This window comes from Glycine soja, chromosome 17 (assembly GCF_004193775.1).
Source record: "Glycine soja cultivar W05 chromosome 17, ASM419377v2, whole genome shotgun sequence".
Classification (NCBI taxonomy): Eukaryota; Viridiplantae; Streptophyta; class Magnoliopsida; order Fabales; family Fabaceae; genus Glycine; species Glycine soja.
The window spans coordinates 6,058,019-6,080,142 of NC_041018.1; the positions used below are offsets into that span (position 1 = coordinate 6,058,019).

At 34.5% G+C, this 22,124-nt stretch overlaps 2 protein-coding genes across 5 annotated transcripts; one reads left to right on the forward strand and one right to left on the reverse strand.

Moving 5' to 3' along the window:
- Positions 1-4,585: 4,585 nt before the first annotated feature.
- LOC114393414 lies at positions 4,586-14,992 on the reverse strand. 4 transcript variants are annotated; one of them, XM_028354760.1, is made up of 10 exons: positions 14,862-14,991; positions 14,743-14,782; positions 12,352-12,675; positions 9,600-12,217; positions 9,344-9,468; positions 7,299-9,062; positions 6,906-6,954; positions 6,576-6,820; positions 6,049-6,150; positions 4,586-5,141 (listed from the first exon to the last, which is right to left on the reverse strand). In XM_028354760.1, exons 3-10 carry the CDS (start codon positions 12,542-12,544, stop codon positions 4,910-4,912), a joined length of 5,328 nt encoding a protein of 1,775 aa, XP_028210561.1. In that variant the 5' UTR covers positions 12,545-12,675; positions 14,743-14,782; positions 14,862-14,991; the 3' UTR covers positions 4,586-4,909. The 4 variants fall into 4 exon arrangements, with proteins under 4 accessions (XP_028210561.1, XP_028210563.1, XP_028210560.1 ...); XM_028354762.1 differs by having other exon boundaries at positions 7,299-8,966; positions 14,743-14,992; XM_028354759.1 differs by having other exon boundaries at positions 14,743-14,992.
- A 4,436-nt stretch (positions 14,993-19,428) lies between these two features.
- On the forward strand, positions 19,429-21,011 carry LOC114391937 (chaperone protein ClpB1-like). The gene is made up of 2 exons (XM_028352959.1): positions 19,429-20,584; positions 20,709-21,011. Exons 1-2 carry the CDS (start codon positions 19,432-19,434, stop codon positions 20,918-20,920), a joined length of 1,365 nt encoding a protein of 454 aa, XP_028208760.1. The 5' UTR covers positions 19,429-19,431; the 3' UTR covers positions 20,921-21,011.
- The last annotated feature ends 1,113 nt before the right edge of the window (positions 21,012-22,124 follow it).

The following is a 22,124-nucleotide window of genomic DNA, read 5'->3' on the forward strand; positions in this document are numbered from 1 at the left end:
TTCTATAGTAGGTTTTTGTCTTTTTGAGGATATTTGGGTGGAATAATTTGTTCTCCTGTAGGCTTTGCTACTTCTCTAGAATGTTTTTCTATCCATAATTTCTATTTCTGAGGGGTTTGATTTTTCTCAACCTAACAAAAAGAGAGATGACTTAAATCCTTTCTGCTTTCACAGAAAAATTCATCAGAATAAAAAATTGGGTTATTTTCATATCTGTGTTCAGGTTGATACCTTATTCTCTTGTCAGTCTTATTATTCTCTGCCCTTAAAATTTCTTCTTTTATTGGGTAAAAAAAAACCTTTAAAGTATTTTGGCATCATTTTAATATCTATTGCTATGGTTATTGTACTTGTTTGTTTCAGGAACTGCGAAGGAGCGAATTAGTGTTGTCTTATAGGGACATGGTATGTCATATCTATGCTGTTATATTTCAAACTTGAACCATTTATATATTTTTACTTGCAAATAAATGTAATGAGTATACATTATGGCATGTATTTAATTGGGTAAGCTGCTTGCTCTTCTGAAAATTAGTTGTTGATGCCATATTCAATGACTTACAGATTTTTGTTCGATGAAGAGGGAAAGCACCCACACCTGTGTGCACAGACAATGACATACAAAATTCTAGTGCCTCTTAATTCCTTTTAATGGGAAGTAGTAAATTGCAATCCAAAAAGAAGTGTTGCTAGAAAATATAGCTGTCACATATTCATAGCCAATGGAGTCAACTGTTCAGTTAATGATACTGAATGTATTTATCTATTTAATTTATGTAACTTCAGGTGGGCATTGTAAGTGACATGATCAATGTTAGCAGATCAATGAAGTGTTTCTTCAAAGGATCAAACAATAGTTCGCTGTTACACTTTTCTTATAATTCTGCAGACCAGAGTGATTCTGGAGATGGTGGTGGAATTCCAGCATTTACGTTTTATTCAATCACTTCACATGGTATGACAATATTTCCTAATTAAGCATTGATCCATTTTACAGTTATCCGGTTCTTCAGAGATGATTGCTAGTTGTTTCCCCAGTTTTATTATGCACCTATTTTAATGAAGTAGCACTTCAGATCTAGCTAGGGATAGGTATTCATAGTAGAAACTTTTAGTCCTTGGGAAGTAATATTGTTTTCATTTTCAACATTTTATAGTTACTTGCCATAGGTTGAGTTTATGGAAAAGTTTACTGAGACTGTATTTCACAATTTTTCCCTTTAAGTTGGATAAAGATTTTAAATTGTAATATAATCCAATGAAGGGAAAGAGAATTTTACAGAATACATACTGTTTCTTTTTGATAGAGTTGTCAAGTCTTAAAAGTACTATGCATAGTTAGACACTTAGACAATGTTAGAGGGTTTAAGTTTTGGTTAGCCCAAATATTATGAAATTTTTTAAATTGTTTCAAGAGAAGCATAAATGAATGTGTTCACTTGTATTCATGAGAAGTTCCACAAGATGAGTTATGCTAAATCTGACAATATAATATTCAATGATAACAATGTTTCCTCCACTTGGGAATCACTAATCAGTGCATATCTTTAGTTTTCTTTCCATATAACCAAAACACAGGGGAAACAACATGCTAGCAGCTATGCATTACCTGACAAATTATTCATGTAAATTATGCTAAAATTACAAGTTTTGAAATCACAGAGAAATTTGCTGATTTAGCATGGAACTGTGTTTGAAGGTGAATTTCAATTTCTTCGATTTTCTTTTTCCCATTTATATTTGATTCCTACCTTTGGTCTTATTGGGGAACTTATTTCAAATGGGCAGCGATTACTTGTTCTTGAATTTATGTCCATTAGTTATGACACTTCAGCAGTTAAACAGTTGCATTGGTCAACTCAGCTTTATGATGATGAATTTAAAGATTTGAGAGACTGCAATTTGTACTGTGTAGTGACTCATGGGCCAGTTCCACCAAGATTAAGGGATGGGAAATCTGGCATTGATGCTTTAAGATTTGACAACCAACCCAATCCCGAGGTTTTACAGGTGTTGTATTTAATACCACATTTGCTCTTGAATTAATTGTAAAAATGTCTATATTTGAGGTTTAAAAATATAAAATTGATATATTACCATCAATTTGACACTTTGAAATTGCACGGTCTGAAAATCTAAACTACTCTATGATACATTAGTCATAGTTTAGACTGAATTTAATTGGCTTGCCATTTTAAGTTGGGAGAATAAATTTCTCAGGCGTTTGCAAATTGCATTGACTGGACCTTTTTCTTGGGGGGGGGAGGGGGGGGAGGATAGGCTAACATGAGTCTGGTGTAGTTTTTATCACTTTCAATACAATGTCTATGCCAGGTTTCATTCACAGTTTCTTATATTGGAGTCCCCCTCGCTTTCTGGTTAATGAATTAATGTAAGGACAGTGATTCAGTGACTACATTTTGGTATATAAGTATGGGAAATGAACTTATGCAATTACTAAAATTAAAAAACTGGAACGCATGTTTGGAAGTGGATTACCTAGGAATACTGTGCAAATTATTATTTTCTCCCTATTTTTTATGCCATTGAACAAAATACTTCTGCAAGTTTGAACAATGCATGCCTTTTCTATGTGGTATATAGTTTCCTTTCTATATTGATATTATTTAATGTACATAACAGGTTTATTTAACAACATGGCTTGCAGAGGTGAACATGTCACTCCCAAGTATGATTGCAATGAAGTTCATACTTTAAATGTATATCAGTATCTAAAATGTATCTAATCTCCCCCACCCTTTGCTTTACCTTTTTAATCAGAGTGAATGAGATATTTGCAATTGTTGGGGAGGAAAGGCAAGTTAGCATATGTTAAAGCTACCGTCATCAGGTGTGTGAAGTCTTTAACATTGAACGACAATATGTTGAAATCAAAATGAACGAATTACTAGACCTTCACACTCTTATTAGACATTGTCATGCTTGGTCATACGAAAAGAAGTGGTAAGAGACGTTCATTACTGTTAAAAATGATAATTATGACGTGTAGATTAGTAATCTTAGTCTCAACATTAACAAATTGTGGACATTAGTTCAAAGGAAAGGCAAACCTAACAAAATTGGTGTCTGCATGGATAGTATGCTCAATAATATTGCAAAAATGTTGGAGGTACTAAACTATTTTTCTATGGCAATTTCCCCCCGTTTTAACCTTTAGAGAAGTTTTATACAATTTTTTAAAAGAATAACTGAACTTGCTGGTCTGACTTGTAACTTGAAGAGACTTGAACAACTGTGATTGACTACTTGCAATTTGGATTCTGGATTGGATTGGATTGATATGGTTCCAAAGCTGATATAGAAAGAAATTTAAATATAATGTTGCCGAAAAAAATTGGGTATGTTATGCCAATGTCAATTTAATTTATATAGATTTTTTTTGAGAGTTCAAACTGTAGTATGTTTAATTATTTATTTTAAAACACTTTCCACTATTGTTTATTGTATATGGAATTGATAACAAGCAGGCAGCCAAGTTTTATGGTCGCTGCTTTCTAAAGATACCATCTTTATAATACTATTCGATGGATACCTGTCATCGAATGTTTCCTACGAAAAAGGTATAAATATGTTTGTCACAGTACAATAGATTGGATATTAAATTTCAATCTTTTTCAATGCCTTTTACTATCATGTCAAGATCGGTGTTTCCGTTCATGCTTCTATTTTGGCATCGTCCTTTGGGTGTGCGGGCGCAAGTACAATAGGTCAAAAACATGCTGCAAGTTTATTTACGTGGTAAAAAACAAATGTTGTCATTGTCAAACGGATTTCTTTGGCAGATGTCAAGGTACGAGTTTATTTATTTATGGGACCAGTTGCATCGGCGAAGATGACGTCTTGTATGCATTACCAGGTATAAAAAATAATCAATTCGTATCCGAAGACGTCGACAATTATTTCCCGCAATAAAACGTAACGTTAAAATATTAACGTTTCGTATTCCTCGTAATTCTCTACGTACTATAATGTAATAGAAGCTAGAGTAATTTTAGTGCAAAGCTGTAACTGAGCAAGTCAAAACCACAATTGCATCAAAAGTACTACCTGAAACATGGGTATGATTATTCATTGTGAATAAGAAACCAACAACGCAGCAGGAAGGAATGTAATATTCACAATGGTAAAAAAAAAAGAAGCAAACTTTATTTTAAATTAAGAACCAAGAAACACTCAAGACAGCAGGTTGTCTTGTCCCCTGGAGGCCCCACAAATGCTGATGGTTGTTTCTTACCATCCCCGTCAGTGTGCAGGTTATGCATGGACTGAGGGCTTAGAAATACAAGAAAATAATTGAGTGAAGATGATCTAATATTAATTATTCAACTACATACAAATACAAGAAAATGCTTTAATTGAGAACAATAATTATTCAGTAACACTAAATAGCTTATGCTAATTAATCGGACCACCGAGCCAATGGTATGGTTAAAACTAGTTAGATTGCACATATATTATATTAGTGCAAACAACTACATTTCGATTTGAGAATATGGAAATGAATAAACAGTAAACATCTTATGTTCTATAAAAAAAACAAAAATAAACATTGAACAGCTTATGCTTTAACTAATCAGCTTAAAACGAGCAAAATGGTATGGTTAAAACTAAGTAAACTGCATATCTTATCTTAATATATACAAAAGGCTTGGAACCTGAAGACCAAAAGTATAAGATATCTTATCTTAATACATACATACATAGATTGAAAAGATCTAACAGCCTCCATTGGTTGAGGAGGCAATCTAGTACCATTCTTCTCCTACATTGCCAGTTGTATGGTTCTATGGTGATGAAGTTCAATAATATAAGTTGAAAGAAAAGTACCATAAACAGGAGGTTGGGAGACAACTGACCTCGAAAGATGGAAAAATGAATTAATTAATTATCAAAGTGAAAGACATTGTACCCTGTCAGGGAGATTTCTAGGCATTGGAACTGCAGTTACATATTTCTGGGGGCATGATTTCTGAGCATTTGCAGTTGCATCAGACGATGAGGTTTCTGCCCCATCATTTTGCCCCCGACCATGGAACTTGGCAAATCGATTGATGACAGAAAATCTTTCTAAATCCTGACATTCCAGTCTTAAGTCCAAAACTGAGGCTCTGCTATCCAATCTGCATCATCGAGATTAAAAATGGAAAAAAATAAGTAAAAGGAGAGAATGGCAAAAATTGCAGCTATCATGTAAAGATAAACAAAAGCAACAGACAGGAAAAAATAATAACCTAAACCTGAAGACATAGCAGTAGTAGGCAACCGAAATAAAGAGAACACAAAGAAGGCCAATGATTCACATCCCAGTATATGAGCTATAGGATATTGCAAATTAGCAAATATCATCATTACCATGTAAAATCAAACTGTAAAGACAAACCAAAAAAAGGCAGGTGGCTAGCGCGTACTGCTATGTCAAAAGTTTGAGTAAATTCGAAGTCCATAAGAACAAGCATCATAATACCCTTTTTCCTCACAACAAATCAGTATGAATTATCTCTATGAACTCATTGATATAATTTTGCTTCCTGGTGCAGCGGTAAAGTTGTGCCTTGGTGACTTGTTGGTCATGGGTTCGAATCCGGAAACAGCCTCTTTGCATATGCAAGGGTAAGGCTGCGTACAACATCCCTCCCTCATACCTTCGCATAGCGAAGAGCCTCTGGGCAATGGGATACGTAGTTTTTTTTTACTTTTTAATCATCCATTTTGCATGAAAACAGATACAAGTTAGAAAGATCATAAACACCCTTCTTGATTCTTTCTAACACTAATACAAGTGAAATAGGATATCCAACCTAAATTGAACCCATTCTTCGGAGCAAAAAGTAAACTGGTCAGGAAATATTCCATTTTCAACTTGTCAAATCAATTGTTTCATGAAATTTTATTACCACAGAAGAACAAGAAAATACAAGATATCTTATAAAAACCTTTTATTAATTTGAGACATAATATCAAAGCACCTGTGTATGAAATTTGTTACTCATACAGTCCCACCATGAGAAAAATAAACAGTGACAGTACCTCAACATATCATTTTCCAGTTTCCTCGCTCTATCAACAAAGTCTTCCACCTTCAAAATGTACTGATCAATTTTCTCAGACGCTTTGGGCTTATCAGGCAGGCTACAGAATATATCAATAAAAAATTTAATCATTATTGTGAGATATAAACAAATTCAAAACGCAGAATCATATGATTTAAGCCTGTGTTCGGTTAAGCTTATGAAAGTAACTTATGACTTTTCTGTAAGCTCTTTTAGCTTTTATTTTAATATGCTTCATAGTGAAGCTTATAGAAATAACCTTATTAAATAAATGCTTAACTAAGTTGTTTACCCAAATGCATCCAAAAACATAAAGTTGTGCAACTTTTTTAAGTGGATGGGTAACTTTTAAATAACTTCTAACAATGGTCATCCATGTAAAATTGAATGATCAAAATTAGCTCCTTTTACATCTCATTACAAGATAATGTTCACTTGATATCACCTTTACAATACACTCAACCATCATATGCTCATTTAAAGAAGAGGGGTAAAAAATCTTACGGGTTTTTGCTGCCAGGGGACATGAGTGTGTCATTTCCAGACCAAGAGACAGAACTGCATGCATCTCCTAACGCTAACCTAGCAACAGAGTAGACCACACTTTCATGATGCAACTTCACATCTGCAGAGAGAACTGCAGCTGGAGGGGGGTTAAGTAGTTGCTGCATAAGCTGTGTCGTTAACACAAGTCTTCTCTTTGACTTCATTATTGGCAATTCTTCAACTAGCTCAGCATCATCCTCAACCTAAAGTCATATATGGAGCAATGTGAACTCCTAGTAGAAAATGAATTAAGAGATTGGGTTTAAACTGACTTAATTATGAACAAACCTTCTCAACCAATCTATTTGCAGCTTGCGCCCAGTCTAATTCTGCCGCACTGCCAGATAATAAGAAACCTCAATCTTAGAAGTCAGAAATTAAAAAAAAAAAGCATAACAAACTGATGAATATTAAACAGGATTAAACACAAGGCTTGAAATACATTTTAAGACATTGAAAACAGATCTAGCAACTGGTGAAAGAGACAGGATCTTTTCCAACTTCTAGTTATCAACAATAGCAATAAAAAATTGCAAATGCATTAAATACGTGTTTGGATTAGCTTACTGTGTTAAGATCCTATAATCAAAATCATCAGAAAACATGGGACTGAAAAGATGTTTTGTGTAAATTAATCTAAAATGAGTATGTGGTATAAAATCACATAATTTTGTCAACCACCTGATATCTTGAACCCTTTCAGAACCCTGACTCAGCTCTTTATGCCATGGCAAGAGTTCAGATGTGGAACTTTTGCGCTTCTTTGGTCGCATACTAGACAGATCAGGTTCAGCTGCAGGAAGCAATAACTGGGAAGGCAGATGCTCATTTGCAACTGAAGTAAGCATTGAATTTTGCCCAGCATCACTGAGACTGTTAACTTGCTCCATTGAATTAGCAAGATGCAAACTACCAGATTGGTTCCTTATAATTAAAGGCTGCTCCATAACTTTTTGAGGAGTCATTGTCCGTACATCATACATTTGCAACATCTTACCATTTTTAAAAGTTCCATACTGCTCAAACCATGATGGAGCCATCTGAGGATTTATCACAGAATGCTCACTTCTAACAGAAGTTACTTTGTTATTATTAGCAACATTAAGAGCATTTCTCTGTCCATATCCAACCACCTCCTGAGAAGATGCACTAGTGTCTCGTGCATCACCTGGCTTTGTTGAAAACCTTAGCAAGTTCGGATCTGATGGTGGCACTGAAGAACTATTATCTGACACATCTTTGACTATGTTATTGTATCCATATGACTGTTGTCCACGGTTGGAAATGGAATCTACCAGTTGTTTGTCCATCACATTATCAGAAACCTTGAACCTCTTGACATCTCGATTACTAGGATCAATCTCCATATTTTTCATGGACTGAACTTGATTTAGCATAGAGAAATTATGATGCAAGAAATTGTTTGGTCTTAAAGACCGGCCAAAATCTTCAATATCTTTAGAGGTAGCAGCTGGGCCTGATTGAGATGTATCGGGTGTATATTTCACATGCTCCTTCACTTGTGAAGCACTTGCAGTCTCTTCAACAGCATCAACACTCTCAGGCAATACCCACTGCTCAGAAAGGTTACCTTTCTCTGAATCTTCAATACCTGGTTTCTGTGGTCCTATTGTAGTTTCACAAATATTATTTGGTTGGGGATGGGATGGAATCTTATAAGCATTAGGATGTTGCTTGCCAGAAACACTTGTCCACACATTGTGTAGAACTTTCGAAGGGGCGCTCTGTAGAGATGATGTAACAGGAGCATGAGGAGCAGTGCCAGCTTCCAATGTGGAAATTTTCATGGTAGGATCTCCGGCACGAATTTGATTCATACTATCCTTCTGAGACATGTCCTGAGCAGATTGTAACTCAGACTGACCAGTTTGAGCTCTTTCACAATATTCATCTACCTGATTAGTAGAAGCAGTCCGATCAACAAAAGTTGAATTATCACATTGAGTATTTGCTATTTGTCCACCAAGATTAGCCACATTCTGATTTTGAGTATGGATTCTTGAAAAAGGAAAGCCTGAAGTAAAAGCCTGTTGAATATTTCCCAGAGCACTGTACTGTGAGGTTTTGTCAAACATTTGTCCTGAGGAACCAGAAATGTTATTTCTAAGCTCATGAGATGACTCTTGAGAAGGAAAAGTCTGAGAAGCAGCCAACCAAGTAGGACCCTTATCCCCTGTCTCAGATGCAACATGTGGTGTAGCATGAGAAGATGCCATATGATGCCTTTGAGTAGGTGGAGCCAATTGTAAAGCAAAGCCCTGAGACAAAGAACTTTGATTTCGTTGATGATGTGCAGCAGACCCATCAGAAGATTCGGTATCCATCACCCTGGAAGATAAAGGGCGGTTAGAAGTGCTTGTGTTTGTTGCAACGCCATGCTCCCTTGACTGATCCACTTTATGAAGAAGCTCAAGAATATTTTGACTACAATAATTTAACAAAGCAAAGCAAACAGTTGAGCTAAGGTCACCATGTACGTCATGGAAGAGTAGAGTTGTAGGATAATAAAAGGAGAAATAAGTAAACCAGGTTTCAGGGCCAATTAGACCAGAAGTATGCAAATGAAAAAGTAAAACAAACACAGGTCATGGTTACTTCCCATAAGAAAACACTGGAACAATAATTTAGAAGCAACTACAACATGATGACACACTAAATTTGTAAGCTCAACCAAAGCAACAAGAAAATTTTCATTGTTCAACTACCTGGGTGAAGCAGTCTTGTTCAATGCATAATTACCAACACTTCTATCAAATGGAGTCAATGTTTTGAGCATATGACCAGGCAGCGTGCTTTTTGAAGCATTATCATCTATGGTTTTTGAGTCACCCTGAAAAGCAGATGCGTTCCTATGTCAAATTCCAAAGGATTTAACAATTTTTTATTCTGTAGTAAATAGAGAAAAATTCGTAAAATCAATATAGTGACACTTGCATAATAAAGGTAAAGTCCTAAAATTACCTTCTCCGTTTCATTACAATTCCCATCAGAGTGACTATATTTTGACTGGCCAGGATAGCTTTGGTCCTGACCTTTAAGTCCTCCAATGGGTTGATGGGGCATAGGCTGTGAATTTATGACATGTTTATTTCCATAAGGTTCTGTGTCAACACCAACATCCCCCATTGGGTGATACTGAAATTTACGAGTTACAGGAGGCCTTCGATTTCCCTGCCCGGATAACTTTGGACTACGCAAATCACCATCAAAACTGGGATTTTCTCTCAAACCACCAGTTGCTGATTTATCCTTTTTGTTAGAGTTTTCCATACCATGTGCCTCTCCTTCTGACTTTTCATTCTTCAATGATTCCAAAACTAAAGGATTCTTCTCCATATGATGCTTATATTTTCCTGCACTTTCATTTCTTCTTTGGCTCCCCACAGTATCTGTCTGTCTCCATACATCAGCATTAGGGAGTTGCTGGCTGCTTTGCCTACTAACCCATGTAGAACCTGAATTTGGTATGGCAGCTATACCATTCATACCAGAATCCTCCCCACAGACCTGCATATTACCTGGTGATTTTGCATGTTCCAACCCAACAGATGAATTAGTATCAGAATCAACCTCCCAAATTGCAGGAACCTGGCCCAAATCCTCTTGCATAGCTTTGTCATGATGAGGCTGCAACACATTTTCATTTTCACGGATTTTCATACTAGAATTGTTACTGGGTGTGGGTGATTTGATAGCATTCCATCCATTAGATCTATTGAATGGCTCACCCCTATTGTTAGGGGATGATAGCATCTGTTGATGTGCCCAAGAACCTGAAATAACCTTCTCATTTACTTCTAAGCTATTAGCAGCATTTCCATAACTATGACTCCCTTCTGCAATTGGTTTTTGCTGAGGGCTGCAATCTAACCATTTGCCACTTTCTAAAAACTGTGGAATTGATCTTTGAGAAGAACCAGTCTGTAACCTATCTTGCTGTTCCTGTGCAGTATCAGAACCAGACTGATGAAATCCAGGAAGACCAGAATAGGTTACAGTGGTACTGGGCCTGCTGAGATCATCCGGCCGAAGAAAAGGCCTTGAATTTCTATTGGGTGCTGACTGCAAGTTATTGTCAGCCCAACCTGATTGCTGTTTGGTGCTATCCATGGTTGAAGGCCTCTCACTTCCAGATGAACGTTCAGTATTCCGGACACTTAGACCACTCCATTCTTCCTGTATACCCATTTCACTACTAGAAGTTTCAGCTACAGCAGACTGCATAAGCGCACTCCAACTCCCACTCTGAACTGATGGAACTCCACCAAAACTATCTGTACTATCCAGCATATTGAAACCAGCACTCCAACCCAATCCATCCCAGAGGCTGTCATCTGAACCAAATAAAATCTTCTCTTCTGTTGGATCTAGGGTAGCCACATTCTGTGAAGGAGGAACCTGCGCTACCACCTTGTCCTGTGAAGTGTCAGAAGATCCAGCAAGTTCTTGCCTCCCGTTAAAATCTTCAATAGGTACTTTTCTTTGTTCAGAATTAACTAGCTGCAAGTTCTCCATATTTAGTCCATTGTTTATACCTTGAGCAAGAGAACCAAACATACTTTTTCCTTGAATATCTTGTCTTGAAACTGAAGTTCCATCATTTGTGTTAGTTTGATCCAAAATTGAACCATACTGATGAACTGGAAATGAATGGCCACTGGCTGATATGTGTGGCAATGTAGGTTTGTCACCTTCAATGCAAGAATACTGATGTTGATGTTGATGTTGATGTTGATGTTGGATAGAAACCTGAGACACTGCAGGCTTATCCGCTTGAACATGAGAATACAGGTTAGGTGTACCTCTTGAGCCAGAAATTGGAAGCCCATACAGAGACTGGTCACCCTGATTAGGAACCAAACCCATCAGCCGCAGTTGTTCAGGAGATAACACAAGTCCATTAGAGGACCCTTGCATAACTGCAGATCCACCATGCTGGAGCCAATTTGCATTCGTTGCCACAACTTCAGGCTGCTGCCACACAAGGTTAGATGCCTCATTGATGGGAATGCCATTAATGAGAGATGCAGAATGGCTCGCAATCGTCTGTTTTGAAATGGAGGAAGCTGGATTCATAGAACTCTGTTGCCTAGCTTCTAGTTGATGAAATTGTTGCAGCCTTTGAAGTTCTTGCATCTGGTTGAGCATTGCTTGCTGTTGTAAAAGCTGCATGTCATTCATCCCTGACTGCTGTCTAGGAAAAGACTGAAGCATGCCCGAATGCCGACCACTCATTTGTTGTTGACTTCCAAAAAAATCATAATTGACAGGAGACTCAGATGCATCAGACCTGGTCAAGTTTTTCTTATAGTGCTCGAGACCAGACCCTTGTTGTGAATCTAGTACTGATATTCCTCTTGACAGATTTGGCATGCCATGCAAATCAGTTTCTGTATCCATTCCCAAAATGTTTGCTTCATTTTGCCTCGACTGAAAAACCTGATGCCCCTGGATATAGCCATTTACAGTTGTCTGTTGATTTGGGAGTTGATTTCTGCCAGAGTCAGGCCTCAAATTTGATTGAGCCAGGTTTAAACCATGTCGCAAATGTGGAGTGCTTGTGTGTCCCTGCTCAAAATCTTAGTAAAAATAAAAGGAAATCCGATTAGTAATGGGTGGGAAAAAGCTGCATACTGATTGCTAAAAATCATTGATAAATAAGAAGCTTTTTAAAAAAATAAATAAATAAAAGGTATATAATGTCTAGTTCTACCTGATTGTTGTAGATTAAAATTCTTCAAATTGGAAATAAAAGGAGCAACAGTTGGTCTCTGGCTACCAGCCCACAAATTGTTGCTTAGCCCTGGCCAGTTCCCGTCAACTGCCTGTGAATGATACTGGCCCTGGGGTAAGTTTTCTTGACCAAAAAAATTGTGGACCCTGTCTCCTACTTCGTTTCCAGGCATAGATAACCCAGCACACAATTTTTCAGAAGATAACTATTTATAAGAAAGTGTAGTAAATCAAGGAAGATCAAGAAAAAGTTTCTCCAAATATGCTGTCCAAAAACACACCTCTGAGCTATTACCATTCAATCCTGGAAATTATTAAAGAATAAAAAATTAGCCTACAAGCAATAATCCATTTAGTGTATATTTACAAATAGAATATCATGAAAAGACAGGATAAAATAACAACTGCATCCCATGCAAGATGTCATACTCAGGATTAGATTAGTGCACAATAGTAAAATGCAAACAATTCCATGCACAAAAAAATAAATTTTCCATGATGCAAGAATAGGCTTCCAGGAATAAAAACTTTGTGATAAGCATGGTGTTGAAAGATGAAATTGCCTGGGTAAAAGCAGCCCTAAATTTTGTTTGTTTGTAGGCCAAATTTTTGGAGCATTACTGCTTAATTGATCAAAAACACTTAATTTAACTGCACCAAATGCCTTGGTAAAGTGTAAGACATAGCATAGAAGTTCACAGGTCAGGTTATTTATCCAACATTAAGGTTCTCAGCATTCCTTTTTAAATGAAGAAAAAGATGGGAAAAAAGGAAGAGAAAACTTTAAAAAGAAAGGAATGCAGTTCCAACTTCCAAGTTATAATACTCAGAGGTATCTCTAGTGTCGCAAGGTTGAATCATTGATCATGTTACACGCAGCCTAAGCCATGTTTTTTTTCCAAACATTTTTTCTATTACAGGATTTTCTTCCTTACCTGCACTAGTACTATTATACTAGCATAGCATTGAGAAACTACTAGAGGTTCAAACAGAAATGATCCTTCTCAAAAAGTATCTACTCACAAAAAGGATGTTTTCTTTCTGAACACAAGTGTCACCACAACTCAAATAAATAAATATATAAAATATGCCTAACCTTCCCCCCCAAAGTTTTCAGCCAATTGAAGGATTGGTGCACACAAGGAATCAAAATGGAGAATATTGAAACAGGTTGCGACAACTTCCAAATCAACCATAGTGGTGAATCTTAAGGAAGAAAAAACAAACACTTATAAAAGAGAAATGCATAACCTCAAACATATTTCCTGCATAATTATGAGTTGGCAAAACCAGGAGGCATGCAGAAAGGGGAATAAGAACCACATTCAAAGCTTCTATTTCACATTCCCCATATGCATTTTCATCTTTTCTATTTACAAATGCATGTGGTTCTAGTAATGGCATCCAATATTACTATTCATGTTTCCACTTACTCACACCCCTTAGTTTCTAACTAATCCTATAACTTATCATCCTCAAGACATGAGAAGTGCATCACGTATACGGCAACTGGCAGTTATTTCACAAAATAAAAAGCAAACTTCAATTGAATGATAACCAGTAAACATCCCAAAGAGCGAACTTATTCAAAAACTTCAAAAAATCTAGAGTCTCTAAACTTTCCCCTTTTAGTTCTGCATGTACATATACACTTCAACTACAACTATAATAAAGAGGTTCAGCACAAAATTCCATCATCTTTGCTTCCAGTTCCAGACTCATATTGCACCCACAAGGACAGAATTAGTAACCAATTTTTAAAACATATCCTATATTTAACCGAGTATAATCTCCTTGCATAAATCACTCAGGTGACTCAAACTGTCAGTAGAAGAAACTCTTCCCCTTCATTTTCCATAGACTACAATAAGGTTATATTAGTATGCCAATAATTCACACTCCCTTTCCTAATTACTGTTGAAACCTAAAACTAGAAAGTAGACAATTGAAGCAACCAATACCGAAAATCCAATACCAAATTCGCACAATTTACCTAAGCTGAAAACATCACTTCTTAAAGAAATGAGAGGAAGCTAAGCACCCAACACTCAATTACTATCCCCCTTCCCCTACTCTCCCATCAGCTGAGCTCATCCGAAAACCGAAAATCTCAAAATTACGACCAAAGCGCAAAAGATCGGAAACGCGGCACAATTCGAGCTCACAATCACCATTCAAATTGACCAAACCACACAAAACTAAGTGCACGAGCTTGCGAAATCGCGCCCAACGCGAAACGCCAGAGACACAAGCGTAGATTTGTTTTTTTTTTCTTCTTTTTTGCGTTTTTCTTTTATTTTCCGCAAAGAAAGGGTTCCTAGAGAGAGAAGGCTAGGGTTCTCAGAGATAGAAAGAAAGCCCGTGAACTCACAGTGACATTGAGAAGCCTCCATTGAAGCTCAAAATTGATCCTGCGAGAGTGTTGAAGAAGCAAGCGTTAGGGTTTGAAGCGGTGGAAGCAGAAGAAAAATAGGGACTTTCTCAGCTCACACAGATAAAGTGATCGAAATAGTGCGAAATTTTCAACGAACACAGGAACAATACTCAGGCTCGGCCCCAAGGTGAGCTTCGGTGGACCGAAGCTACTTGCTTCGGATCCGAGGCTCGGCCCTTTCAAGCTTTTTTTGGAAAATAGGGTGTGTTAGCTATAGTGAGCCCAAGACGGGGAAGATAGCATGTGAAGAGTTGTTGAGGGTAAATGCCATCTCCAATTGAAATGAGACACGTGGACAAGTGACGGCACAATCGCTTTTTTATTTTTTTGAGAGGGAATAAATTGCTGGGCAGAAAAGCCCAATGACTTTCTTTTTAAGAAAAACTTGATAAAATAATTGCTTGTTTGAAAACAATTAACTAAATTATAAAATAACACTTCAAAAAATTATTAAAACGAAATAACTTAAAATCATAACTTATTTTATATATTACTATAAGTTAGAATCCACAGTTTTGGTCAAAGAAAAAGAATCCACAGTTTAGACTCCACTTTCCTCACTATTATACTCAATATTTTAATTCTTCTTATTTTTTATGTGCGTTTTATATATTACTTCTGTAAACGCCAAAAAAAAAAAAATATTACTTGCGAAATTAGGTAAAAATTTATCTCGCATCTGAAATTATTTTTCTTAATTTTAATCTCTAAATTAAATTTAAATAATATTTTTAAATGGACAATAATTAAAAATAATATTATATTACAATTTCAATTACTAAATATAAAAATAAATATGATTTTTATAATAAAAAATATTTATTCATTTTAAATTTTAATTTTAATGTAATTTTATATGTCAAATTATTTATTTAGTATAAAATTTAATTATAAAAATGAATTATTTATTTTTTGTTATGCACAAATTAAAATACTATAGTTGTTTTTAAAATTCGACCCTGCTAATTTATCGAAATTCTATAAAGAGATCTTCTTTACGAGTTTAGAAAGAAACAAACATATATATTAAAAGTAAAGAAAATCTTGTAAAATAAATTACAAACAAATATCCTCTTTATTTGTGAGCTTAGCTGACGGCACGACTATCCTTTGTTACAAAGTAAATTAAAGCCTACTTTTCAAAATTTTGAGAGCGAGTACCTTTTTTTCTTTATTCTATACTCTAGCATCTTTCCCTTTGTATTGTAACAACTTCATCTAACTTTTTATGTATTTTGTTTTTTTTTTTATGGAAAGTATATCTTAAACAAATGTCCTCTACAGGGTTTTAATTGGTTTTTAAACTATAACATAAATTAATCAAGTCATGAAATAAAATGTTTGAATATATGAGAGAAACGAATGACATAAGATGACTTATAGCATGAGAATTTCTTAATTAAGTTTCTTAAAATTATTTTTTGTAATTTCTAAAGTATGATGTTATGATAAGAAATTCGTACATAATTTTATTTTAATAATAAGAAATTAAAAAAATTATTTTTTTATTTTTATTTTAATTATGATATTATTATATGTCAGAAAAATATTATTTTTATTATTAAGAAATAATTTTTTACAGAAAATATATATTTTATTTTATAAAAAAAACTCTTATTGTCATATAAATTCATTCTAATTAAAAAATAATAATTTTTTCACTTAAAAAAACTCGGGAGAGTCAAAAAGCCTAAAAGGTTAAGATTTTGATGGAATTTTTACTGGTAAAGTAGTCAGATACAAGTGGGGTGTGTTACGGGTATTAAATTGATCATGTTTTTGTCAAAGCATTTACTATATTAAATGGACTGTCAAAGAGCCACGTGATAACGGTTTTTCACAACTCACAAGCCTTCTGCCATCCCTAGATGCTAAGTTTGAGAAGTTATGTGACGAAATTTTGTCATTTACTTGCTGTTAGATTACATGTTAACAATGATTATGATCAAAGAGATAAAAAAATATATTACTTCCTTCTATTTTAATGTTTAAGATCTTTTCACATAAATTAAAAAATATTTACTATGAAACTAAAAATTATTGTACTTAAACTAAATTATTTTTGTTTAATCTAATACCTTCGTCTTTAATATCCACCACTAATAATGGGTATTAAAAATAATATATTTGAGAAAAAAAAATTAAATAAAATTTGAAATTCTAAAAATGTTTTCAGAAGAAAATAGATAACTAAAATGTTTTCAGAAGAAAATAGATAAATAAAATTTGAGTTACTATATAAATATCGTACAATAGTAACTTTGTTACACCAATTATTTAAAATGTTAATATGACTTTTATGTGTTTTTAAATTTAAATAATATTTTTTAAATAAAATATACAATGAATAGTTAGCGTTTTTATTAATAATAATATAATATTTATTAAATTAAGCAATAAGGATAGATTAAAGATATAATAATTTAATTTTAAATCAAGAAAAAATATAAAAGTAATATTAGAATTAAGACACATCATATTTATTAATGTAACATATCAAAATTCAAAATATAATGTCAAATTTAAATTAGAATTATCAACATGTTATTTAGTCAGAAAATGGGTTTCGTTATTTGAAACAAGTTTGAAAATTAGATAATAATAATATTTAAATTTGACTCATTTATTTAAGTGAGTTTAATTAGAAGTTAGGACTTGACTTGTAAAAAAAATTCAAAGTTTGAGTTTCAATTGTTTAGTTAATTTGTAACCAAAATATTTTTTAATTTATGAAAAAAAATAAAAGAAATAACTTTTGTCAACTAGGTATTTAATGTTAGTGTCATAATAAGTATTGTTTTATATGTTTTATACATCTTTAAAAAACTAATTAATAAATAACAGACTAAAATTTTAACAAAGTTAACATTGTCATCCTTAATTCATTTATAGTTTCTATTGTTCATTATTAACATTAATATTATATTACAAAGGTATATATGAAAATAATAATAATAACACATTAAAAAGTTAAAATGATATTATCTAATATTTTTTTCTTTCACAACATTTATTGTGGGATAGTTGGAGTCAAACATTTCAATACTAGACAATAATCTAAAGTTTGGGTTTGACTTATTTAAATAATTAAGTTCAATTATAAATTTGAGTTTGTTTATTTAATTAAACAAACGAGTTTACTCAAGTATTTAACATGTCAAATTTAAAAATAAAAAATGAATAGGAGAATTTATGGGTGTAGTGTGACTTTCTTCTAGTTGTTTCTAGTTGTTCCTTCAATTAAAACTTTGGAATGAACAATCTAGAACACATAATTTATATTCCAGATAAACTAATATGGAATTAATGATTAGTTTTCTAGATTAGGTAATCCATAATAGGATTCCCAATTTTTTTAGCAGATCACCAAATTTGAAATGTTTTTGTGATACCTACGAAGCATGTAATCCGGAAGGCAATATCGTTGGCCATGGAAGGGGGCAGTCACCATTGACTATATTGGTGGCCATCTATCCTAGTAACTCTCTTTGGTGGCTCTGCTCTCAGCTCCCAATTCCCATCGTCCAAATGAGGAATGAACAACACAAAAGAGAGTTGTTGGTTAGTTTTGGGATTTTAATGAAAGTTTTAAAAGTTAAAGGGGTACAGGTAGAAAATTATGGGGTGCAGAAAGCAGTAGCTAAAAAAGAACGTGATAGGTAAGAAAAGGAGTCCAACCCAACACATGGGACAAAAGGAGAAACAAAAACTCACTGGCCAACATAAGTACGTTGAAACCAATAAGGTGTTAACAAGATGATAGGTGGCACCCAACATTTTATTAAAATATTAAAATTGTTCTTATGTTTATTTTAATTTGTTTTAAGTTATATTTATTTTTTTATTTTTTTAAAGTTAAAAATTAAATTATTTTAAATAAATTATCATTTTTATTTATAAATATTTAAAACACTAATAAATTATTTCTTAAATATATAATATAGACTCTTTTATTAATAATAATAAATGAAAATTATCACATTTAAAAATAAAAATATTATTTACAGCAAAGTAAAGAAAGTAATCATATTCTGTGGGAAAAATCTAGAAAATAATGAGAAGTCTAGGAGTTTCCCTCAGTTAAGCGGGAAACGTGGAGAAGAATTCCGACACATCTTCTTCTCCTCTATCATATACTACGTCTTTCCCTCTTCACTTTCCTATCACACAACACTACTCACTCATTCTCAAACCAAACTCTTCTCTTTCCCTATTCTCATCACACACTAGCTTGCTTTCGAGGTTTTCTTCTTTTTTCTCAAATTCTCCCAAACCAAACTTCTCGTCTTTCACATATCCAGGTACGTCAAACGACTTCTCATCAGATATTTTCACAAGCACGTGTGTGTTTGGTTTACCGACTGGGATGCGGTTGAAACAAAAACTACGAATCTCTAGTTCTCTCAGAATGTGCATCATTCATGATGGGAATGCGTGTCCGTTGAAGCTAACGTTAAATCAAACACACTCTCGTTAACGTGTTTCATGTGTTGCTTATTGTTAAATGCCAGTTATTAGAATTGTTAGTTTTCGTTATCGGAGGATTCAAACCCGCAACTTTTTTCCTCTTTCTTTCGTCTTCAATAAGCCAGCCTTATATCTCGTATTGTCGCGTGCAGGTTTGAAATGAATCCTGAGAACTTTACTCACAAGACCAATGAGGCTCTTGCGTCGGCGCACGATCTCGCAATGAGTTCAGGCCACGCGCAATTCACTCCCATCCACTTAGCCCACGCGCTGATTTCCGATCCCAACGGCATTTTCGTGCAAGCAATAAACAGTGCGGGCGGCGGTGATGAATCTGCACGCGCCGTGGAGCGAGTGTTGAACCAGGCATTGAAGAAGCTACCCTGCCAGTCCCCTCCCCCGGACGAGGTTCCTGCGAGCACGAATCTCGTGAAGGCCATAAGAAGAGCACAGGCTGCGCAGAAATCACGCGGCGACACGCATTTGGCCGTTGATCAATTGATCCTCGGAATCCTCGAGGACTCCCAAATCGGAGAGTTGCTGAAGGAAGCCGGTGTTGCGGCGGCGAGGGTAAAGTCGGAAGTGGAGAAGCTTCGTGGGAAGGAAGGGAAGAAGGTTGAGAGTGCTTCCGGGGATACTAATTTTCAGGCTTTGAAGACTTATGGGCGTGACCTTGTTGAACAAGCGGGGAAGCTTGACCCTGTTATTGGCCGTGACGAAGAGATAAGAAGGGTTGTGAGGATTCTATCACGGAGGACTAAGAATAATCCGGTTCTTATTGGAGAACCGGGTGTGGGAAAAACCGCGGTTGTGGAAGGGTTGGCGCAGAGGATAGTAAGAGGAGATATTCCAAGCAACCTTGCTGATGTGAGGCTTATTGCATTGGATATGGGTGCGTTGGTCGCGGGTGCCAAGTATAGAGGGGAGTTTGAAGAGAGGTTGAAGTCTGTTTTGAAGGAAGTGGAGGATGCTGATGGGAAGGTGATACTCTTCATTGATGAGATTCATTTGGTTCTTGGCGCTGGTAGAACTGAAGGGTCCATGGATGCTGCTAATCTGTTTAAACCTATGCTTGCTCGCGGCCAGCTTAGGTGCATTGGTGCCACAACGCTTGAGGAGTATAGGAAGTATGTGGAGAAGGATGCTGCATTTGAGAGGAGGTTCCAACAGGTTTTTGTTGCGGAACCGAGTGTGGTGGATACCATTAGCATTCTTCGTGGGTTGAAAGAGAGGTATGAAGGCCATCATGGTGTTAGAATTCAGGACCGGGCTTTGGTTATGGCAGCTCAATTGTCTAGCCGGTATATTACTGGTATGGAATCTGTACCCTTTTTGGTGTGTTCGTGTGTTTGTTTTGTCTATTTGGAGTTTGTTTTTGTTTTGAAAGTTTGTGGTTTTGTTAGTGTGATATGCTTATTCTTCATGTGTTTGTGCAGGGCGTCATCTTCCTGACAAGGCAATTGATTTGGTTGACGAGGCTTGTGCAAATGTGAGGGTGCAACTTGATAGTCAGCCTGAGGAAATTGATAACCTTGAAAGGAAGAGAATGCAGCTAGAGGTGGAACTTCATGCTCTGGAGAAAGAGAAGGACAAGGCTAGCAAAGAGACAGAGATAGAGATAGAGATAAAGACAATATTTATAATGTAAAAAAAATATAGATATGAAGACAAAATGAAAAAAAATATAGGTAAGATAATGTTTATAATGTGTTAGGAAGAAAGAGATAAAGTAAAACATGTTGAAATGGTATTTAAAATAACAAAATGTTTGTGTATCATTACTAAAAAATAATAGATATGACAAAAAATAAAGATATATAAGAAGGAAAAGAGGTTAAAAAAGAAAGAGTTGAAAGAAAAAGCAAGCATATTTTTATATTTGTGGGGGATTGCTAATATTCATCATAATTGATATGCGTTAACCCTAAACACCAATTTTTTTTACCAGAAAAATGATTAGTTTTTCTTTTTCAAAAATTAATTTAAGGATATTATCATATTTTATCATTTTATTTAAAAAAATATTTTTTTTTGTCTCTCCTATCTTTTCTTTTCTTCACATTTTTACCTCTTTCTCATGTGTTAATTACAAATTTCTTCATATCACATCATTCTTCTTTTTATTTAAAATTATTGTTAATCCATCATCATCACCTTCGTTGCCATGATCATGATCGTCATTGATATCACTACCACCATCGTTGTCATGGTAGTAATGGTGACAACAACATCAATCATGGTTATAGTGATGGTCATGACGATGATAATGACAATTATAGTGATGGATTAGTTAAAATATTTTAAAAATTAATGATTAAAATCTCTTATAGATTTGATTTTTGTTTTCAGAATCTTTTTTAAATTTGATGATTATATTCTATTTTTATTTTTATTTAAAATATTTTAAATGATAAAATATGATAATATTCTGAAATTAAATTTTAAGAAATAAAAAGACTAATGAATTTTTAGTCCAATTTTTTTATGTTGAATACTAATGCACATCCACAAGAGTAGATTGCAAGCAATTTAAGTGGAAACGTACAATTGCAACATAATAATTAATAAAGGAGTGAAGTAAATATTAGTAAAAAAAATTATAGTAATAGCCCTCGTTCAACATTAATTATTGTTATTTTAATTATATTTTTATTACATGCAAGCAATTTATGTGGAGGCACAATTGCCACATAATAAAGGAGTGAAATAAATATTAGTAAAAAAACAAATAATAAGAGCTCTCATTCAACATTAATTAGTGCTACTATAATTATTATTTTTATTAAAAGAGGGATAAAATATATGAAATGATAACATGAATCTTAGTGAAATCGAGTTTAATTTTTTTAAGA